The 13,752-nt window shown below is 49.9% G+C and overlaps 1 protein-coding gene across 5 annotated transcripts in view; it reads left to right on the top strand.

Moving 5' to 3' along the window:
* LOC115144504 (pericentrin-like) overlaps positions 1-12,936 on the top strand; it is a 34,963-nt gene extending 22,027 nt beyond the window's left edge. For 2 of the 5 annotated variants that reach the window (XM_065024711.1, XM_065024707.1), the window contains 30 exons: positions 801-961; positions 1,111-1,280; positions 1,411-1,610; positions 1,775-1,937; positions 2,044-2,286; positions 2,404-2,433; positions 2,723-2,955; positions 3,036-3,152; positions 3,340-3,420; positions 3,757-3,993; positions 4,062-4,244; positions 4,399-4,551; positions 4,662-4,823; positions 4,991-5,899; positions 6,846-7,016; positions 7,112-7,289; positions 7,379-7,707; positions 7,788-7,890; positions 7,995-8,188; positions 8,264-8,470; positions 8,545-8,715; positions 8,871-9,070; positions 9,151-10,036; positions 10,165-10,368; positions 10,538-10,711; positions 10,859-11,085; positions 11,185-11,267; positions 11,371-11,503; positions 11,648-11,781; positions 12,460-12,936. In XM_065024711.1, coding sequence (XP_064880783.1) covers positions 801-961; positions 1,111-1,280; positions 1,411-1,610; positions 1,775-1,937; positions 2,044-2,286; positions 2,404-2,433; positions 2,723-2,955; positions 3,036-3,152; positions 3,340-3,420; positions 3,757-3,993; positions 4,062-4,244; positions 4,399-4,551; positions 4,662-4,823; positions 4,991-5,899; positions 6,846-7,016; positions 7,112-7,289; positions 7,379-7,707; positions 7,788-7,890; positions 7,995-8,188; positions 8,264-8,470; positions 8,545-8,715; positions 8,871-9,070; positions 9,151-10,036; positions 10,165-10,368; positions 10,538-10,711; positions 10,859-11,085; positions 11,185-11,267; positions 11,371-11,503; positions 11,648-11,781; positions 12,460-12,503 — 6,480 coding nt within the window. In that variant the 3' untranslated portion in view covers positions 12,504-12,936. The remainder of the gene's footprint in view (positions 1-800; positions 962-1,110; positions 1,281-1,410; positions 1,611-1,774; positions 1,938-2,043; positions 2,287-2,403; positions 2,434-2,722; positions 2,956-3,035; positions 3,153-3,339; positions 3,421-3,756; positions 3,994-4,061; positions 4,245-4,398; positions 4,552-4,661; positions 4,824-4,990; positions 5,900-6,845; positions 7,017-7,111; positions 7,290-7,378; positions 7,708-7,787; positions 7,891-7,994; positions 8,189-8,263; positions 8,471-8,544; positions 8,716-8,870; positions 9,071-9,150; positions 10,037-10,164; positions 10,369-10,537; positions 10,712-10,858; positions 11,086-11,184; positions 11,268-11,370; positions 11,504-11,647; positions 11,782-12,459) is intronic. The other 3 variants (XM_065024718.1, XM_065024713.1, XM_065024723.1) reach the window with 2 other exon arrangements.
* The last annotated feature ends 816 nt before the right edge of the window (positions 12,937-13,752 follow it).

Below are 13,752 nucleotides of genomic sequence, written 5' to 3'. Positions count from 1 at the left end.
TTCCACCCAGTATGTTCATCATGGCAGAGTTCCCATGCTAACTATGACTGACAGTTCTGCCTCCTATCCAACCTTATTCACAGAGACCATCCGTTCTATGCTAATGCTATTTTAGACCCCCCCTACCCCCAGGGGTGTGGGTGTGTTTGTTTCCATAGTGTTTGTTTCCATGGATCAGGTAGTGTGGGGTTTTTGTGCTACAATACCCCCCCTCCTTAATCTTAAGGGATATAGGTGGGGGGGAACTGTTGCTAAGGCAACCACTGTTGGTTGTTAGACAGACAGAGGGAGGGAAGGAGGGAGAAAGAGAGGGAAGAAATTGTAAGAGAACGAGCGAGACTGCGGAAGACGTGGCGAGAGGAGCCAAGTGAAAGCTTTGGGAAGGAGAGGTAAAGGGATTCAGAGGGACAGGGAAGAAATGGGAGGTAAAGGGAGGGAGGGAGTTCAGATTTCGACTCACTCCCACTCAAAGTTGGTGTTGAGGCAGAGAGCTGCTGCCTGCCCGGCTCGCAGGATTACACCATCTTTTGTGTTTGTGTAGCTCTACGTTTTTGTGTGAGTGCTTCCTGGAGGCTAAACAGGCAAATCTCAAACTAATGGTGACTGAAAATGGAGACTGTCCATTTCACTTTCTCTGATTGGGCATTACAAGACACATGGTTTTGCTTTTGGTCCTGTTATGTAAAGGGAGTGTGTTGTTGAATGCAACTGTCGTATCTATGACTGGGAGGACAATTCTTTGATCACATCTAGTCATGACTGGTTTCCTGTCTCTGGTTTCTCTGCTCTCTGGCTCTCAGCTGCGAGCGGAGGTGTGTAGTCTACAGGGGGAGTTGGAGGGGAAGAGGTCAGAGATGGAGACCCTGGATACACTCCTCCAACGGCGAGAACGAGAGAGTCAGGAGGGAGGCAACCTCCTCAACATGCTTACTGAGGACCTACACACTGCCAAGGAGGAGAGGTGAGGCTGTCTGGATGAATGTAGGCCTGACAATGATCAGCTAGTGTGTAGGCTTCATTTTTATTAGATTTTTATCCTCAAAGTAGAATTTTTTTTTTTTAATGGAGCGATTTTGTTGGTTTCGTCTCACTTTGACCTGTGACCCCTAGGCAGTCTCTCCAGTCAGCTAATGAGAGGCTGAGGAAGGTTCTGGTTGAGGTGGTTTTGAGCACAATGGCAATGGAGGAGCTAATTGGACGCCGGGTCAACGCCTGTGTCGGGGTCAAAGGTCATGATCAGGGTGAGAGTCCAGGAGAGGGAACAACCAATCAGGAGACAGGTGGGTGGAATCTAACAACTGGACCTGTGTCCTTGATACATTTATGACAGGAAGTGAACAAGTACACACTTGGGAAGAAAGGACTGATAACTGTGTGTAATACCTGACCGGTCTCCTCTCTCTCCACTAGGTGTCTCTGTAGCAGACATGTCAACCGGCGATCTGGATCTCTCTCAGCGTGTGTGTGAGAGCCTCCTACTGGCAGAGTCCCAAACAAACTCTGGAGGGGAGGAAGCAGCCCTGGGAGAGGAGGCAGCCCTGGGAGCCTGCAGCCAACTACGCCACTCTGTGGACACACTCCTGGAGCTCCTCACACGCGCTAGCACACAGGTAACACACACACACACTAGCTTGTTGGCATGCAGTGAACGCTTGAGAGGTTAGTGGGGGGTCAACACAACATTCTATGCATTGAATTTGCGTGAAGCTCAGCCACTGATCTTTGCGTTCACCTGTCTCTCTGTCGGTCTCTCGCTCTCCTTTTTGGTCTCTAGTTGGAGGAGTCTTGTTCTGTCCATCTGTCTCTAGAGGAGAGATTTTCCCAGGGCCGTTCAGACTCCTCTCAGATGCTGCTCCAACACCAGCTCGTATTGGATCAGCTGGACCAGGAAGCGGGGCTCAAGAGCAAGCTCCAGCTGGAGCTCCACAAGGCCGAAGGTCTGTAGAGATACTGTGTGTCTCTCCGATGTGTTTTTAGAGTCTTTGTTTGTAAAAAGTGTGATATTCATGTATCTGTGTGTGTATCCTGTTTTTGTGTGTGTAGGTCTGTTGGAGGGCTATGTGGCTGAGAAGGCAACTCTGGAAGAATCTCTACAACAAAAGGAGGCTCAGGAAGAACGGCTTGTTGAGGAGTTGGAGGGCCTCCGGGCGCAGCTGCACCAGAAGGAAGGCCTCACCTCGGAGCTAGAGAACCTCAGGGTGCAGCTGCAGGAGCTCAGCGAGGAGCACAGTCTCCTCCAGCGCCAGAAGGTCCATCTCGCCGCCGGACTGGGAGAGAGAGAAAAGGGTGAGGGGAGGGGATAGATGAGAGAAATTGTGGTTTAAGCTTAACTGGGATTGATTATGTTGCGTATGTTTTGTGTACACGTTAAGTCCTATTCTTAGTTGTCTGCTCTCCCTGTAGGGTCCTGTCAGAGTATAGAGGGGGACACAGGTTTGTCGCTCAGAGTCCTGTGTGTGTCTGTGTGTTTTAAAAACTGCCCCGTCTCAGACCGAGGCCAGTTGGGGACTAGTGTGTGAGTTGATTAATGCAGTATGGTTTTTAGTGTGGTTGTGTTTGTTTGCTATGACTTGTGGTCAAGTTTTTTTTTCCTGACCAATTCTATACTTCCCCTTATCTATAGGAAGTGCATGTTTGGAACGATTGTGTGTGTGTGTCATTGTGGATTTTGTGAACATTTGTGTGTGCATGTCTGTTCCTAACCGTGTGTGTGTGTGTGAAGGCCTCCTGGTTGAGGCAGATCGTCTGGGCCAGGAGAGGCTGTGTGTGCAGCGGCAGGCGGAGAAAGACCGCAGCTCACTGTCTCTGCGCCTCAGGGCTCTGGAGACCGAGCTAGAGGAACAGGAGAACCAGGGCCTGACGGCGGAGCAGCAGCACAGGGCTCAATCAGAAGACCTCCTGCAGCGCGTCCAGGCCCTCGAGAAACAGCTCAAACACGACAGGCAGTTTATAGACGTAAGTGTCACGCTGTGGGGAAATGTATGGATTGTGTAACACACTTGCACACACTCAAGTTTATCTCTGTGTCTCTCCAGGAGCAGGCAGTGGAGCGGGAACATGAGAGAGATGAGTTCCAACAGGAGATCAGAAGTCTGGAGGCTCAGCTCAGACAGCCAGCCAGACACTCTGCTGGGACCAGCAAGGGCCAACGGGTAAGATACACACACACACACACGCGCGCATCCTTACCTTAGTGTATTGGCATGTGTTAAGTCTTTAATACTGTAGTGTTTAGTCAAGACAATATCTGATGTTGAGTCATTATAGATATTGAATGGACCTGAATGGACCTGTTGCTGACTGTTTGTGTTTTGTGTTTTATTTCATGGAATGCTCTAGATTGAGGACTTGGTTCTGCAGGTGTGGAATCTCACCAGTGACTCCTATAGCTACACCTCGACTCTTCTGCATGCCCCCACCGTGTGTGTGTGTGTGTGTGTGTGTTGTGATAACACCTGCGTGATTAACTTACATAATCATTGAAGATGCATCTGCCGTTAGTGCCGCTCCGTCGCTCTCCTTTTCATCTCTCCACCCCCCTTTCCTCCATCTCGCTCGATTATCCTCCTCTCCCTTCCCTTCCATCCCTCTGTGCTGTGTGTTGCTGCTCTGTCGCATGGCTTCAGTTGTTGTTGTGGCTGCAGACCCGGATTGGCTTTAGTAAACCCGTCGTACAGTTTAACATGGGAAACCCCATAGTGACCCGGCAACTGGAGCCCTCAGAACCAACATTCCTCCCCTGTGTTTCTTTCTCAGGTGGAGAGCCTTCAAGCTCTCATCAGGGACAAGACAGAAGACCACACCTGCCTGCTGGCAGCCAATCAACAGGTCCAGCTCGAGGTTGCTGAGCGCAATGAAGAGATTGACAAGCTGGCTGGGCGAATTAGGGAGCTGGAACAGGCGTTGCTGAGCAGCTCCGAGAGCAGCAGAGCTGTCAGTCAACTGGAGCAGGAGCTGCACAGAGCTCAGCAGAGAGAAGAGGAGCTCACACAGGTAACACTCTCACACTCTCACTCATATATACACACACACACACACTAAATGACTCTCTCTCCCTCCAGGATAAGGAGTCATTGCAGCAGCAGCAGTTGTCAAATCGTCTCCAGATTTCAGCGCTGCAGTCTAAACTGGACGAGACCCGTCACCGTTACCGTGACAACAACACTAGCACCCCCGACCCCATCCAGATTCTCAGAGACACGTTGGACACCGCACAGCAAGACCTGCAGGACAAGGAGCAACAGGTGTGTTTCCAACCTCAACACCTGCTTTAGTGAAAGGCCTAACAGAGCTTAACTGCTTCCTGCTGCTAGAGTGTATCGAGATCTTTGGCCAGAGAAGATTTGTTTGCTTGGTTGGATTAATTTGTTAACTTGTGTGTGTGTGTGTGTGTTCTAGGTGTGTGTGTTGGTTGGTCAAATGGAGGAGACTCAGAGAGACCTGACCATAAAAGAGGCGGAGTTAAAACACCTCACTCTCCAGCTGGAGCTCCTGACCAATCAGAACATGGATACCATCACCCAGCTTCACGACCAAGTCGCTTCTCTCAAAGTGGGTCTGCTACAGTTTTCAGTCATGCTAGTACCTGTTAGTCCTCTCTAATGCCAAGAATGATTGTCCTACTGTGTTCTAAATCTCCCCCCGTGTCTTTCTCTGTTTAGGAGACAGTTTCAGCCCTTACCTTTCGCCTGGAGGAGAGAGAGATAGGAGAGGAGGAGAGTCTCCCATCTGCTCTGTTGGAGGAAAAGAATGAGGAGATAGACCACCTGACCCAGGAGATACACAAGCTAGAACTGGAGCTGGAGACAGCCAGGGACATCACGGTACACAGACACCCACCCATACACACACACACCTCCATAATCCAGCCCCGTTATATAATGACATAATCTCTCAGAATTCAAACTACTGTGACCTCTATGTAGTACACACACAATGGAACTCATTATTTTTGCCTGAACTGGAAGCCATTCTCCCGGTCTCTCTACAGGCCATCCAGACAGAACTTGAAGACGTCCGCTCCCAGGTGGAGCATCTCCGCTGTGACATCATCAGGGTGCGTCAGGACAAGCAGGAAGAGGAGGAGCGGCTTCACGAGGTCATCAGCACGCTACAGGCCGAGCTAAACACCCTTTGCCCCGCCTACCACGAGGTCAGCGACCTATCACAAGAGGGTGACAGTGTTAACCCTTCGCCTGCTCCCAGCCCGGAACCTGCCAAGTACCCCCAACCAGAGAGAGGAGGAGCGAGAGGAGGTGAGGGCGACAGTCTTAAGCAGGAGATGCGTCTCCTCCATTCCTCCTCTTCCCGTTCTCTCCGTTCCCGTGTGGAGGCCCTGCAGGGGCAGCTGGAGGTGACAGTGGGAGAGAAGGAGGCGATGGAGAGACTGCTGCTCTCTCAGGAGGAAGAGTACAGAGGACAGGGGGAGGAGATGGGGAAGAGGCTCAGGGAAGAGAGGGAGAGAGGGGAAGAGGTAAAGAGAGAACTCCATCTAAAAGAGGCTGAGCTTGAAGAGGTGAGAGCCAGGATAGAAGGGCTGGAGGAGGAGAGGGATGCAGCTGTGGAGGAGAGTGGTCGCTGGCAGGCTCTTGCCCAGGAGACGAACTCCCTGCGAGGGGAGAAAACTCGGCTAGACTCCCTGGTCCTGGAGCTAAAATCAAGGGTTGAAGAGCGGGAGAAAGAGACTGAAGCCCTGCTACAGACCGTGGTGGCTGTCGAGACGGCGAAGGCAGAACTTTCGTCAGAACGCGAGGCCCTGCGGAAGAGGGAGTGCCGACTCCAAGAGGAAATAGAACGCCTCCAGCAGGAAGTGACCTCTCAGAGGGCCTGCCTCCAGGAAGTCAGCCGTCAGCTAGAGGAGAGGCGAGCCAACCAGGAGGAGGCTCAGAAGGAAGTGCTGGTAAGTGGCGGCAGTGGCGGGCCAATCAGATTGACTCAACATGTGGCATCAATTTAAACACATTTCTTTCTAGCCATGTAGGAGCGGTGATATCTTCAGTAGTATTAGTTATTTGCAGATTTAGTTGGTAGATTGACACAGAAAAGATAAGTTGTCTGCTTTGAAAGCCTGCCTTTGATGTTTTCATTCAAACTTGAGTAATCCAGTCCATTTAGCCTCTCTAAGCCTAACTTGCAACACTAAGTAACTTTCACTATTTAGGTATTTTGCGGTGTGAGCTCCCTCTACCACAGCTGGCTATGGTTAGAGGGAGAGGGTGAACGAGAGATTGAGTCTTTGGAGAAAAAGCATCTGCTAAATGGTATATTTATAGCGGGGGAGAGACTAAGAAATGGCGTAAGAGAGAGAGTGAAACTACGAGATGTTGATGTGTTGGCACCCAACAGAAGAGTGTTACTCACAGAGGAAGTGACCTCATCAGAAAGAGGAAGTCAGGAGTGGTCAGAAAACAGTTCCGTGTTGTGAAGTTCTTGCACACTGGCATTTATTTACTTTCTTTCTTTCTGAACATGGAGTATAGTTTTCTTGCCATGTGTTCTGGAATGGGAGTTTCCAAGCACTATTTTAAACACTCTTGGTGAACAATTTGCTATAGATTTGTGTTTGGGGAAAATAATGATGGTGTTGAGTAGAGTTACTCGCTCAGTGTTATGCACTGTATTTTCAGTGTGGGTAGGAAGGGTAAGGGATTTGTGTTGGTGTGAGTTTTGCACATGTTTCTTGTGTAGTCTTTTCAAGGTTTTTAATGCGGTTCTTGAATGAATCAAAGCCCTAGATAACAGATTGCAAGAAAGATTTTGTGCAAAGTAGACGGGTTACATATTTGATGGTGCTGTTGATATCAATCATTCTGATGATGCTGATGATGAAGGCTGTTCTCTTACAGACATGTGCTGAGGAGACTCTGGCGAAGGCTGACGCTGCCCTGAGACAGAGGGAGGAGGAGCTACAGAGACTAGGGGCGGAGCATCAAGCCCTGGGGGCAGAGTTAGCAGCTGTGAAGGAGGGTCTTTGCTCCAGCACAGAGAGAGCTGAGAAACTACTGGAGGAGGGACAGGTACGGACAGTCATGTGCATTTAAACGCAACGTTTTTTTGAAAGGACTGTAAATAACACTGTATTCTCTGATTATTTCACTCACCTGTCAATCAGACCAAAGACCGGGCCCTGGCTGACCTGGAAACCAATAACCAGCATCTGAAGGCGGAGCTCCGGGGCCTACAGGAAGACCTGGCTGTGCAGGAAGAGGAGCTGGCCTATCAGCAAGGAGAACTGCTGCAGCTCAGACAGACCTGCAACCCGCACAGCAGACAAACACACTCATTGAAGGGTGAGTACACATTCAAGCTGCTACACAGACAACGGTGTTTCTCTGAGTGCAGAGCTGTTGGATGACCGTGATCATCTTCCTCCTCGCAGACGTCACGCCCAGAGGATTCCAGGACGGTGTGTCTCGCAACGGGTCCCTGAGTTCTCCCGAGGTTCTCCGTCGACTGGACTGTTCTGAGGAGAGAACCAGAGAGGACAGGTTCCACCCCTCTGTTCTCCACGGTTCTAGACTGTCTGACCTCAGTGCTTTAAACAGCACAGGCCTGGAGCTCCAGGCTAAAGCCTCCCCCAGGGGACGGCAAGACCAGCCCTGTCCAGGGACAATCAGCCCAGAGCTGGGCACACACAGCACCCACTCCCCTGGGTCCATCTCTGCCTCGGACAACCTCTCCATGTTGGACTCAATGGACGCTGACAAGGTGGGTGGAAAAAGGGTTGAGAAAGTGTCCACATACACCACACAAACACGCACACACATTAAACCTCTCTCACCTGTCAGGTGCATGAGCTGGAAGCCCTGGACCTGACGGCCCCTCCCTCATCTCTTGGCTCCGCCTCTTCTCTGTCTGCAACGGAGTGGGCCAGTGATGGATATGGCAGCAGTAAGTCTGTTTGTCTGTCATTTTGTTGGTCTTGTCTGTCTGTGTTCATTTGTCTAACCTCTCTCCCTTCCTTCGCTCTCTGTCTCTCTGTGTCTGTCGTGTAGATGTCAGTTCAGAGCTCGGTGTAAGACTCAAGGTAGAGTTGGAGCAGACAGAGAGGCTGGATGCTCAGTTCTTGGAGTACCTGCATTGTCGAGGCATGAACCCCGCAACCAACACACGCACAGACAACACACGCACAGACAGCGCCGCCGGGAGTATGAGCTACAGCGACGAACTGTTGTCTCCTGAACTACAGGTATGAACACAAAAACACACACACACCTTAAATGTTACAAATGAACCCTATACCAAACTATGTGTGTGTTTCCAGGGTCTGTTGAAGAGAGTGTACCAGGAGAGCTGCAGGGTTCTCGCCCTCTCCCAGCGTAACGCCCCCTCTAACCACCTCTCATTGGACCAGACGATCTGTCAGTTAGACTCTAAAGCTCCTCCAATGTGTTGGGAGCAGGAGAAGAGGGCGTTACAGGAAACTGTCATCGCTCTGAGAGAACTGCTCTGTCGGATGGCACAGAGACAGGTGAGTGAGTGTGTGTGAGATGTGTGCTTAACTTCTGCATGTGTGCATACTGACCCTCCTGTGTGTTTTAACAGGAGAACTCGGTGGATGCTGGTTGGAGCAGAGGGCTTCAGGCTGCAGTAAGGGGTGTGTTTGACTGTGAGAGGGCAGGGCTTCGCTCTGAGCTGCAGGCTTTTCTCTCCTCCCACCCTGAGATAGACTCCACCCACCTCCTCAGTCAGCTGGAAACACTACTACAGAGACAGGTGTGTGTTTGCGTGAGCGTGTTTGGAGCGGTCTCCACTAAGGAAGTCCTGTATACTGTAATAAAAAAAAATACAATGCAGGTTTTTTTGTATTATATCTGCTTAGCTTAATTGAGGGTTTAAAAAATGTATCTTGCTTTCCCTCATCTCTCCAGGAGGAGCAGCACCGTGTTGTGGTGGAGCGTCTGCTCTCTGCAGACGAACACGCTCTGCAGCTGCAGCACTCTCAGTGGGAGGAGTCATCTAAAGGAGAGGTGTTATCCAGGCTGAGGGCGGAACTAGAGGAGAACAGAGAACGACTTAACTCCTCCCACAGCACCCAGCAGGAACTACAAAACGAGATCCGCAATCTCCGGTATACATACACACATACATTATTGAACACACACACACACACACACGTAAATAAATACTGATGTGTGTGTCCTCTCCCAGGCTGTGTATAGAGGACTGTGAGGAGGCTGTAAGGAGGGAGGAGACCAGAGTCCAGGAGCTACAGCAGGAGCTGTACCAGGAGAGAACTCACACACACCTCCGGGAGAAGGAAGAGGAGCAGCAGAGATCAGAGGTCGTGACCCTGAGGGGTCAGCTGGACCAGGAGAGGACAACCTCTTGTAACCTCCGACAGGAACTCCAGATAGAACTCTCCCGCGGCCACCTCCTCCAATCACAGCTTGACACACGTCTAGCCGATGCCCATAAGGAGCTGGAGGAGGAGTGCGCCCGTTCCGCCCGGCAACTCAACACTTTCCAATCACAGGAAAAGAGTCGGCTGGAACACTTCCTGAAAGAAGCTGAGTCCCGCCTAGCCGACGCCCACATGAAGAAACTGGAGGAGGAACGCGAGCGCTCCGCCCGGTGTCTCGATGACATCACACGCAGACAAGAAGAGGACACGTCCCGAGACAGAAAGTTCATCTCAGAGCTCCGCTCTCAGCTGGAGCAGGAGAGGAGGCAGGGGGAGGAGCTAGCCACCGTGACAGACGGGCTGAGGGCGGAACTTCTGCAGAACCGGAGGAGAGTAGAGGAGGAAGAGAGGAAGAGGAGAGCGGAGGCACAGAGAGATCAGGATGCTGCAGCCCGCCTCAGAGTTACTATGGAGACACTCAAGGAGCAGCAGCAGGAGGCTAGTCGAGCATTGGAGACAGAGAGAGAGCGTTCTGGTCGCTTAGGGGCGGAGCTCAACGTGCTGAGGGAGAGGCTTCGATCGGTCAATGACAAGGAGAGGGAGCGGGAGGAACAGAGGGAGAGGGAGAGGAGGAAGGAGAGACAGGAGCAGACTGAGAGAGAGAAGCGACATGAGAGGACCAGCAACAAACTGGTGAGATTTACACATAACATTTTAGCATTGCCTGTCTGACTTGTAATACAACTGTGTCTCAGCCACTTGTATGCCATCTTTGTCTTGTTTACTGTCCTGTTTTCTCTTCCCTCTCTCTCTCTCTGCAGTGTGAATTGGAGTTATTATGGCAGCAGGACCAGCAGAGGATGAGAGATCTCCAGCAGACTCTGGCTGAGCTAGAGCGGGAGGAGAGAGAGATGGCCATAGAGAGACTGTCCAACCGACACCAATACAACTCTAGCTCACTCCAACCCAAGAATAACACATCGACTGGGCCAGACCAGACCAGCACAACCCAATACAACCACCAGGTACCAGAAATGGCTGATCATAGCTTGGCCCATGCATAGCAACATGAAGCACTGGGAGACGAGCTAGACGGCAGTGTTTTAAATGTATTTATGGTGTTTGGGGGGGATTTGCGACAACAGCAGATTAGTTTGATAAGGACCATGATAACCAATTTCTCTCTCCCTGCAGTCTTCCTCGGCGCTGGGGGAGAGGTTGTCGAGGGAGAACTCTGACCTGTCGGCCCGCGTGAAGGAGCTGAGTCAGGAGACAGTTAACCTGAAACACACCCTGTCCTGTCTGGAACGACAGCTACGACAGGCACAGACTGAGAACCGGCCCAGCACTGACCTCAGCAACAGCAAGGTGAGCCACACGAGCAAACTAACAGACTGACTCACGCACACACACACACACACTTGACCTCTGGGTTGAAAGTCCCCATGGATCATCTGGTGTGAAGTCCCTTGTCTTGACGTCACTTTAACCCTGTTTGTGTCTCTGTCCCTCTAGTTCCAGCGACTGTATGAGCGCTATCTACGGGCTGAGAGCTTTAGGAAGTCTCTGGTCTACCAGAAGCGCTACCTCCTGCTGCTGCTGGAGGGCTTTCAGGACTGTGAACAGGCAACTCTCTGTCTTATCGCTCGGATGGGGGCGCACCCCTCACCCCCCCACGCCCACACACACTCTCCCCTCTCGCGCTTCAGAGCTGCAGTACGAGCTGTCATCGCCATCTCACGGTGGGTTGGGTTGGACGTGTGTGTGTGTGGGTGGGTGTTATATAGAGCTATGGGTCATTGTGTTATGCATGTTAACCCTTCCCTGTCCTTCTCCTCCAGACTGAAGTTCCTGACCAGGAAGTGGCAGAGAGTCGTCAGGAGAGGAGTTACAACTACTGTCACTGTCAACGGATACAGCACAGGTGCGTGTGAGAGACATCCAGAGCGATGAAGATAGGATTACCAACGTCACCCAGGCAAGGTACATCGACAGTTCAGTGTGTAACCTTTCTATTTCTCTCTCAGCTTCCAGGACTGAGGTTTTGAGGCAGCAGCAGCCACTGGCCAATCACAACTCCTCTCCACCTACTAGAGACAGCAGCCCCACCCGTAAGGGTGTGGTCTCACCAATGAAATCACCCTTCAGGCTCCACAACCGGTACTGCTCCTTACATAGTAAACATCCATCAATGTGAGAGGGAAACTCTAACCACATACCTCGATTTAATTTCCTTTTCTCTCTTCCTCTTCTCCCCCCTCTTTCTCTCCCCTCTCTTATTCTGTCCACTCTTATCCCCCCTAGAGTGTATTCCAACCCGGTCCTGTCCTCTGAGCCTGCTTCGTCCAGTGTTCTGTCCCAGGATGCCGAGCGATCTCTGACAGACTACATCCACCACCTGGAGAACGTACAGCAACGCCTAGGGGCTGCACGTCCAGGTACAAACGCACACTGGTTGCACTTACTGTTTGAGCACACACTCACTGAATGAGATGGGGAAGATCAGAGGTGACAGAGAGAAAGAGGGGCTTTAGCTTGGCGACGGCATCGTACCACGGCAAGTCCACTACCCACAATCGCCTGGGTTAGGGGACGGCATTGTTACCATGGACATTCTTCCTCTCTGACAAACTGATCAATCAATCTCACCACCTCCAATCCCATCTCCTGACCCAGTTAACAGGGCTTATTTAGCCCCACCTCCAAGTTCCCCTGATATGATTGGCTATTGGCAGCGGTGGCTGCAAAAGAACAGGACATGGCTGTACCTCAGCTGTCTGTCCCCCATCTACCGGTACGGCCCAGGTGAGGACCTAACTACAAGTACCAGAATACACTGCTTCGTTACTGTCTCCCCACATCATCCTCACCGTATTGAACGAACTAGAAGTACCAGGATGTACATCTCAGGGTAGGGCACAATCTGGTGTAAGCAGGCACACGTGGGTAGTCACTACATAGCCATTCTAAAATGGACAATGGTCCATTGAATAGTTTTCTTCTGTACTGAGGGTGTTTTTCCACAGACACCTGGGTGTTCATATGTTTGTGTGTTTGAGAGAGCGAGAGATTGTGTTGCCCTTATCTGGTTCTGACACATTTTCTCTCTCCTCCAGGCTCTCCATCTCTTCTCTCCTACCACAAAATGTCTGACCGCTGAAGGAAGGAATGAAGCAGTGTATGAATGCCTCCTTTCAATCCAACATCCTTATGATCCATCTCTGTGTTTAAATATACAATGGAATGTATTTGTCTATCTGATTTAGAAAGTTAGAATTTAAGACATTAAATTATTTTTTTACGGAAAAAAAAATTCTATACATTTCTGTCGACCTCTGAGTAACTCCCTAAGAGGTCTTCTCACCCGAATGCATGTGTTTTTGAAAGTATTAGATCGCTATTTTTCTACCTGAGTTTTATACACCTTTGTATCTCTGATTCTGTGTATATGTTCTTGGTTATTAATATTTCACGTGGATAAATGTGCGAAGTTTCACACTGGAATTCCGATCTATAGATCAAAGCTGGTGGACATGTATTGTCAATGTTTTTTTATCGATCACCATTTCTACAAAATAAATATTTGAATTGTGTGATTACTTGCCTTGCGCATCTTTTAAAGGCAGGGCTGAAAATAGGCAGGGTCAGACATGCATCAATACTTACAGTATCGTTAAATTGTGTGTTGATCAAAAACTGATGGTGGCACAAACACCCCTCCATTTTACTTGGTTAATCATTCCGTAGCGCTGGTGATTAGTTCTGGGGCGCTTTGGACGCACATATATTTACCATCTCAAAATGTGTCCGGCAAGAAAGAAACATAGTAACTACTAAGTAGGCCAGTTCTTTTAGAACGGTCATTCCAGTCCAGTGTCATTTGACAACAGTTTTACAGAAGGGGGAAACCGGTCTTTGGTAGTTATGTCTTCAGTTACACTGCAGATCATGACAGTTCACATAGGGGTCAAATCACTGATATGCCATGTACTGGTGCTCTGGTAATTATAAATTAAACCATTTCTATACTATATTAGAATGTGTTATATCAGCAACCATTTCAGCTGGTTCATCTGGGGCTTTAAATCACTGAGATGCCCATTAAATGATGTAATCATTTGGGGCATACAAGGTAGGAGGTACCAGCTGACCACCAGTTCCACACTACTAACTAATGACCACGTTTACATGAGCACAGTTTTCCCAATAGTAGCGCATATCCCGCTTAAGGTCTTACTCGTATAAACTGTCTACATGCACCTTTGATATCCTGCTCACGGTTAACCCTGTATACATGAATAAGCAGAATCTTCCTCATTTTAAATTCATATGGGTTTAAATAGAATAGTAACTGAAATCTGGACACTGACTGCATATAACCTCTCACATATGCATAATTCTGCAGGAGT

Source organism: Oncorhynchus nerka, linkage group LG2 (genome assembly GCF_034236695.1).
Source record: "Oncorhynchus nerka isolate Pitt River linkage group LG2, Oner_Uvic_2.0, whole genome shotgun sequence".
NCBI lineage: Eukaryota > Metazoa > Chordata > Actinopteri > Salmoniformes > Salmonidae > Oncorhynchus > Oncorhynchus nerka.
Note: the sequence above shows the minus strand (reverse complement) of the source record. Positions and strands in the feature narration are given on the sequence as shown.